General features: G+C 38.8%; 1 protein-coding gene across 2 annotated transcripts; it reads right to left on the reverse strand.

Annotated features, from left to right (window-relative positions):
- Positions 1-115: 115 nt before the first annotated feature.
- On the reverse strand, positions 116-5506 carry LOC121563510 (E3 ubiquitin/ISG15 ligase TRIM25-like). Of its 2 annotated transcripts, none has more exons than XM_045216469.1 (4): positions 5058-5506; positions 4774-4875; positions 4504-4642; positions 116-788 (listed from the first exon to the last, which is right to left on the reverse strand). In XM_045216469.1, the coding sequence occupies exons 1-4, from the start codon at positions 5361-5363 to the stop codon at positions 232-234; spliced, it is 1104 nt and encodes a 367-aa protein (XP_045072404.1). In that variant the 5' UTR covers positions 5364-5506; the 3' UTR covers positions 116-231. The 2 variants fall into 2 exon arrangements, with proteins under 2 accessions (XP_045072404.1, XP_045072403.1); XM_045216468.1 differs by having other exon boundaries at positions 116-791.
- Between the last annotated feature and the right edge of the window lie 3104 nt (positions 5507-8610).

Below are 8610 nucleotides of genomic sequence, written 5' to 3' on the forward strand. Positions count from 1 at the left end.
AAAGTCCATACATTCTTTGGGTGAAATAAAAAAGCAACATAATTTTTTTTAAGTGATTGTCATTTTATTTTTTACCTCTAATAGGAATATTGTGCTAAATATATTCATTCCTAAAAATTTTATTTTATTTATCTCATTCATAAACAGACAACTCATTCCTAAATATTTTTATTTTATTTATCTCATTCATAAACAGACAACTCTTTATGTTGTCCCCATCCTCACATCACCTTATGAAGCCCAAGGAGGAAAGGACAGAGCATTGTTTGGCTTCAGCCCAAACAGCCAGAACACTGGCCTCACTGGCTCTGTGAATCCCTCCTCGACACAATGCAGCAGTGTCTGACTGTCAGACAGGCTATAAAACGACAAGGTCCCATTCGTCACGTCCAGAGCCAGTCTAACGATACTGGGGCAGCCATGTTTGATAAACTCCTCTATGTTATCGTGCCAATAGCACAACTTGTCCCTGCTCCACTCCAGGCACCAGGAGTTGGCTGTGCGACCCAGGTGATCTCTGCGGCCGATGCTGGGGTAGGAAACGCCGACGGCCCAGCTCGCACTCGCCGACGTATCCACGTCCCAATAGTGGCAGCCTTCACTGAACTCCTGCTCCGCCATCCATTGGCTGATGTCAAAGCGGTCATCGTGGCATGCGGAGGACGCCCTTTTGGTCACCACTCTGTGCTCTTTGGGTAGGATGGTCAGGCGCCTGTGGCCCAGGGCTGGGTTGAAGGTGAGCCAGGAGAAGCTGGCCCCAGGCAGGGGATGGGGTGGAGGGGCGAAGCCTGCTGACATATATGGTCAGATACGGACAAAATGTGAGATTGAAGTCATTAGATGAATGCAGTAAAGTTTTTCAGCTTTATGTAGCCTACTGTATCTGACCATTGTGGAAAAAGTACCCAATTGTCACACTTGAGTAAAAGTAAAGATATTGAGTAAAAGTAAAGATATCTTAAAGGAGAATTCCACTCAAAAACTATATTTTGGTATTTGTTTCATTAGTCCATTGTTGACATAGTCCCACAATGGTTTGCTTGTCAGCAATCACGTTTTCAATATACAGTGGGGAGAACAAGTATTTGATACACTGCCGATTTTGCAGGTTTTCCTACTTACAAAGCATGTAGAGGTCTGTAATTTTTATCATAGGTACACTTCAACTGTGAGAGACAGAATCTAAAACAAAAATCCAGAAAAACACATTGTATGATTTTTAAGTAATTAATTAGCATTTTATTGCATGACATAAGTATTTGATCACCTACCAACCAGTAAGAATTCCGGCTCTCACAGACCTGATAGTTTTTCTTTAAGAAGCCCTCCTGTTCTCCACTCATTACCTGTATTAACTGCACCTGTTTGAACTTGTTACGTGTATAAAAGACACCTGTCCACACACTCAATCTAACAGACTCCAACCTCTCCACAATGGCCAAGACCAGAGAGCTGTGTAAGGACATCAGGGATAAAATTGTAGACCTGCACAAGGCTGGGATGGGCTACAGGACAATAGGCAAGCAGCTTGGTGAGAAGGCAACAACTGTTGGCGCAATTATTAGAAAATGGAAGAAGTTCAAGATGACGGTCAATCACCCTCGGTCTGGGGGCTCCATGCAAGATCTCACCTCGTGGGGCATCAATGATCATGAGGAAGGTGAGGGATCAGCCCAGAACTACACGGCAGGACCTGGTCAATGACCCGAAGAGAGCTGGGACCACAGTCTCAAAGAAAACCATTAGTAACACACTACGCCGTCATGGATTAAAATCCTGCAGCGCACGCAAGGTCCCCCTGCTCAAGCCAGCGCATGTCCAGGCCCGTCTGAAGTTTGCCAATGACCATCTGGATGATCCAGAGGAGGAATGGGAGAAGGTCATGTGGTCTGATGAGACAAAAATTGAGCTTTTTGGTCTAAACTCCACTCGCCGTGTTTGGAGGAAGAAGAAGGATGAGTACATCCCCAAGAACACCATCCCAACCGTGAAGCAAGGGGTGGAAACATAATTCTTTGGGGATGCTTTTCTGCAAAGGGGACAGGACGACTGCACCGTATTGAGGGGAGGATGGATGGGGCCATGTATCGCGAGATCTTGGCCAACAACCTTCTTCCCTCAGTAAGAGCATTGAAGATGGGTCGTGGCTGGGTCTTCCAGCATGACAACGACCCGAAACACACAGCCAGGGCAACTAAGGAGTGGCTCCGTAAGAAGCATCTCAAGGTCCTGGAGTGGCCTAGCCAGTCTCCAGACCTGAACCCAATAGAAAATCTTTGGAGGGAGCTGAAAGTCCGTATTGCCCAGCGACAGCCCCGAAACCTGAAGGATCTGGAGAAGGTCTGTATGGATGAGTGGGCCAAAATCCCTGCTGCAGTGTGTGCAAACCTGGTCAAGACCTATAGGAAACATATGATCTCTGTAATTGTAAACAAAGGTTTCTGTACCAAATATTAAGTTCTGCTTTTCTGATGTATCAAATACTTATGTCATGCAATAAAATGCAAATTAATTACTTAAAAATCATACAATGTGATTTTCTGGATTTTTGTTTTAGATTCCATCTCTCACAGTTGAAGTGTACCTATGATAAAAAATTACAGACCTCTACATGCTTTGTAAGTAGGAAAACCTGCAAAATCGGCAGTGTATCAAATACTTGTTCTCCCCACTGTATATATTCCCCTTTATTACTTTCCAACCCCACCACCCTTTCCCTACTTGGAGTAAACTAGTGAACAACAATGATTAGGCCTCTACTTCCAGCTTATACCTACTATCTACATTTTATGGACACAGTCCATTTTACAATAATTATATTTTGTTTGTTTTTTCTCCTGAACTTCCTCTACTCTCAACCTCTCTGATCATTTTCATGATGTCCATCCGGTTTGCTTCTATATGCCATATCTTTCTAACTGTGCTCTTTCACAAAAGCTCCCAACCTACAACCTATATACTTATTATGGACACAGTATGCTTACATTATTAGTTATCTTGTAATTATTTGTTGTTAGTTGTTATTAGTCCCATCCTTCAATTCCATTCAACACCTCCCATCTATCTTTTAACACCATCCATATAGGATTTCTATTTGCCATATATATTTCAACTGTACTGTGATGTCTTACAAAAGTTCTGAACCTTTCTATTCTCATTGTTTCTACAGATTGTGAATTGAAAATAAACATTTTTGCTAAAAGTATTATTATGTTATTGATCGATTGACTATGACTTTTCAGATCACCCAGTAATGAAGTTGTTAATGTTAGCTCCATCCTTTGAAAACAGAAACGTGAAAAGATTCTGGGGATGAGTATGCACATCTTAAATATTTGTTCCTCTTTAATTTGCCCATATGAAGTCTGTTATGGCATAGTATCATTTTTAAAAAGAATGTCTTCGGTGGAGTAATTTGTATTACCGAAAATAAATATAAAAACTTTGAGAGCCATGCCATTCTAAAGAGGTTTATTCTACCTGGTAGATTTATGGGGCGATTGTTTCAATTAGATCTGCTTTCATGTTGTTGAGTAATGGGGTAAAGTTATCTTTATATATTTGTTGTTTGTCATCACTTATTAAGCATCCTAAGTATTTAATATTTTTGTGGTCCACTTAAATAATTGCTGTAGATCATGAGTTATTATTTTTATTTTTCCTATTGCCATGATTATTTTTTATACGTGTTAATTTTATATCCTAACATTTTAGAGTATTCCGAGTTCTCCCCACTGTATGTAACTTTCAAAATACAGAAATCATCCCTATATGATGCATTTTGCAAATACCAAAATATAGTTTTTGGGTGGAGTTTTCCTTTAATAGAAAATGACTGAAGTAAAAGTGAAAGTCACCCAGTAAAATACTACTTGAGTAAAAGTCTAAAAGTATTTGGTTTTAAATATACTTAAGTATCAAAAGTAAAAGTATAAATCATATCAAATTCTTTATATTAAGCCAACTAGAGGGCACAATTTTCTTGTTTTTTAAATTACGGATAGCCAGGGGCACACTCCAGCGTAATTTACAAACTAAACATTTGTGTTTAGTGAGTCCACCAGATCAGAGGCAGTAGGGATGACCTGAGTTGTTTTCTTGATAAGTGCGTGAATTTGACAATTTTCCTGTCCTGCTAAGCATTCAAAATGTAACAAGTACTTTTGGGTGTCAGGGAAAATGTATGGAGTTTTAAGTACATTATTTTCTTTAGGAATGTAGTGAAGTAAAAGTAAAAGTTGTCCAAAATATAAAAAGTAAAGTACAGATACCCCCCAAAACTACTTAAGTAGTACTTTAAAGTATTTTTATTTAAGTACTTTACACCGCTGGTATATCTGATGTACTCTAATGACACAGATGTCTTTGAATGGCCATTCTGTATATAGGCTACCCCACCTAGTGGTTGATTGGTGAAACAGCACATTATATTTACAGTTTCAGTACATTATAAGGAGTAATATTCAAATGAGACTCAAGAATAGGACAAAGTCTACAGTCTACCTTCGGCCCTGTGTCTGTCATTTGATGGAGGGGAGATGGGCAACTCCTGAAACCGACCGTCATGGGTGGCTGGGACATCAGGACACCTGTCATCTGTCACCTCTGAGCTTGTGTCATTTATAACAACAGGGGCCTCCGCCTATATGACAGGTGGCACAACACAGGAGCATGAAAAGTATCTTTAAAAAATATTATTATCTTTAAAAAATAAAACTGACTAAGAATGAGGAAGTTGTAGCTTACTGTAAATACTGTATCTGGGAAGTTTACCTGTTGCTGTTGAATAGTACTTCCAAGCTCAGATGGTCTGTTGATATCAGTCTCTTGTGAGTGTGAGGCAACACATTCTTCAGCTTTATCCTCTTTGAAGTCCTGGCAATTATATAATGTAATATCATATAATATTCTATAGTTGTGCACTTTTTTATTGTAAAACATAAAAAGTGTATCCGCCAAACTGATTTATTCCTATTTAGAATTCCATGTACACACAGGTGTTATTATGTCGCGACGTTGATGGTGACAGGAGTCAATAAGCATACTTTTTAACTTACCACTTCCATTTCATGTCCTTTTGTAGATTCTTCGTTGGATAAAAAACGTTTATGGTCGCAATGAACATTAACGATGTTATAAAGTGTAAAATTTCTAGGCAGTTTTAAACCTGGTTTAATTTTACCTCTGCATTGGGGACATTCCTTCTTCCCATTCGCTTTTCCACGTAGATAATCATCTAAACATTTCATACAATAACTGTGCCCACAAGTTAAAGTCACTGGATCAGTGAAAATGTCAAAGCATATTGAACATGTGAGACATTTTCCTATATCTGTAAGAAGTCCTTCAAGTAGTAACGCCATTGCGGTTTGGTGTGTAGGCTAGAATGCCTGAAATGAAACCGCAAGTAAAATAAAGCCGATTGCAGATTGCTGAACTGGATTTTCCCTCTCGAAGAAAACATATATTTATTTGTCATTACATATTGTTGTGCCGGCCTGATTAAACTGGGAGCTTTACCACTGACTACACAACACCTAATTAATACACAACACCTAATTAATTATCTTCTCTCTCTCTCTCTCTCTCTCTCTCTCTCTCTCTCTCTCTCTGTGTCTGTGTGTGTGTGTGTGTGTGTGTGTGTGTTTAAAAGCAGGGAAATACAGTGTGTGAGTGTGTGTGTGTGTGTGTCATGAGGCTGTTGCTCATTGCTGAGAGAGAGGTTTAATGAGAATGTAAATGAATGCAACTGTCGGCTTGTAGTGTATGACATCTGCTGGTTGTATTATAATTGTTTAAAAGATAGACACTTTCCAAGTCTGCCATCTTTCTGGTTAATATATTCACTCACCCCAAAATTCTCTATAACCAGAAGTTTCTCTCCTACTGAAAGCATGGTAGAATTGCCACCTGATTTTATTTTTTTGCACAACCTGGTATTCTCAAGTGTAGGATGTGCAGATCACCCTCCTTTTCTGCTTTAAAGGCGCAGTGCAGTCAAAAACGTGATTTTACTGTGTTTTATATATATTTCCACACTATGAGGTTGGAGTAAAACTGCGCAGTTGTGAAAATTATGATAATGCCCTTTTAGTGTAAGAGCTGTTTTAAAAGACCGCCTGAAATTTAAAAGACCGCCTAATTTACCGCCTGGTGACATCAATTACATTTACATTTTAGTCATTTAGCAGACGCTCTTATCCAGAGCGACTTACAGTTAGTGCATACATTATTTTATCGAACCCACAACCCTGGCGTTGCAAACGCCATGCTCTACCAACTGAGCTACATCCCCTGCCGGCCAAATCCCTCCCCTACCCTGGACGACGCTGGGCCAATTGTGCGCGCCGCCCCATGGGTCTCCCGGTCGCGGCCGGCTACGACAGAGCCTGGATTCGAACCAGGATCTCTAGTGGCACAGTTTAGCACTGCGATGCAGTGCCTTAGACCACTGCGCCATTGACCAATAAGAAAGAAAGTTCCAAATCTCTCTGCCAATAACAGTTAGTTTTCAGTTTTCCTCTCCCCACTCAGGCCACTCCCAGACAGTCCTAGCATAATTGTTGCTTGGGAAATTGCTCTTAGCTAAGAAGCTATTTTTGTTTCTTTTTGACCATTTTCATTGAAAACAATCATAGTAAGGTACTTAATTGTTATCTAGAAATGATTTGATATTGAGATAAAAACAGCTGCATTGGACCTTTAAGATAATCAGAGTGGTCTTACATTGGACCTTTAAGATAATCAGAGTGGTCTTACACATTTGGCACAGTGTTCACTTTGTGTTCACTTTCCCCTTGACAATTTTGCCATCATTGTACATTTTCCATGTTGTCAATGTCACAGTTGCCCCCCTGCTGGCTTCTTTGCCTTGGTTCTCTCACTTCTGAGTTGAAAGTCAATCAGTGATTTATTGACATGTACTGAAGTTGAACTGCTAAACCCCTTCATTTGTGGTTGAATTCTACGACATTTGATGATAAATCTATATCTGTAAAGTGACTATGAAAGTGGCTCTCATGAGACATAATTAATTATATTGTGGTTACAATGAAGATTAAAAACACATTAAAATGAAATGCAAAACAAGTTTACTGAAGACCTAAATTGATTGGTTCGGGATGGGGGGAGGTCAGGTTGGGATGGGGGGAGGGGTTGGAGTGAGAAGAAGGATGAAGAAAGGAGATGAGGAGAAACAGAAGCATCATCGTTGTGGATGACGTCAGCAGTGAGGCTCTCAACCACCTGGATGTCCTCCTTCTTGGAATCCATTTTAGCCAACAACAACAAAAAACAAGTAGAGAAAAATCTTTGAAAACAGCCGTTAACGATATCAGTATCAAAATAGTTCATATTTTTTAAATACATTTTATTTTACTTTTTTGTTGTTGACAGTAAACAAAAACATACATAGACAAAAACAATAGACAACTTAACATTTACATACATTTCAACAAACATTAATGACATCACACTTGCTCAGACCCTCATGTTCCCACCTTATCCACACCCAATGTTGTGTCCAATGCTTGTAAGACTCTGTCCCATATGACTTCAAATTGTGTTATGTTGTTTCTGTCTGTAGCCAGATTTTATCCAATATTTAAATAATAAAGCATTTGATTCTTCCATCCTCTTAACGTTGGAGTAGCATTTGACTTCCAGTATTTAAGTAATAGCTTCTTCAATATAAGTGACAAAAATAATATTGTTGAACTCATTTGGTATCTCACCGCACCCTCATTTGACGTCTTGAAATATACAGATAGACTGATTAAAAGTAAACGTCCATTTTAAAACTTCTGACAGCCAGCTTTCTAACTAACATAACTTTTGGACTTTATGGCACTCCCAGAAGACATTAATTATTGAGTCATTGTTAGTTTTACAAGTAAGACATGACTCTGCCATTGTGCTGTCGAATTTGTGAATTTTTTCTCTTGTATAATAAATTCTGTACATTAGTTTATACTGGATTAAGCATATATTTTTGTTAACTGTAATGTTCCAACACTCCCTCCATCTTGTGCCGTTATCAAGGTTTTGTATATCTTAACATATGAGTATATTTTTCTGACTCAAATAGGCTTCCCTCAACATTGCTCTGATCTCTAAAAGCTTTTAGGTCGACATTTCGTGATGTACAACATTTAAGTTGCATATACTGTATTTGAAATGGTCTACATTGGTCAGTCCAAAATTCTGTCATGGAAATAATTGTACTTCCTATTACCACGTCATTTATGTTTTCTATGCCTTTAGTTTTACATGTGGGCCTATCTATCGGCGAATTCTGAAAAGATTTCCAAGGATTGTTCCATAAGGTTGTGTTTTTAGGGAGTGATATTGGTTCTTGTAGAATCTGTTTCATTTTCGTCCATGTTGTTATAGTGTTCTTAACTATGTTGTTCTTAACATGTTTTTTTGTTTTTTTTGTTTTTTGGGGGGGTAGATCAGCTTAATATTGCAGATAGATTGTAACTTCCATCAATGTAATTGTCTGCATCACTTCCAATCCCCGATGTTTTATATATATATATATATATATATACAGTGGGGAGAACAAGTATTTGATACACTGCCGATTTTGCAGGTTTTCCTACTTACAAA

This window comes from Coregonus clupeaformis, unplaced genomic scaffold (genome assembly GCF_020615455.1).
Source record: "Coregonus clupeaformis isolate EN_2021a unplaced genomic scaffold, ASM2061545v1 scaf0715, whole genome shotgun sequence".
In the NCBI taxonomy this organism is placed as follows: domain Eukaryota; kingdom Metazoa; phylum Chordata; class Actinopteri; order Salmoniformes; family Salmonidae; genus Coregonus; species Coregonus clupeaformis.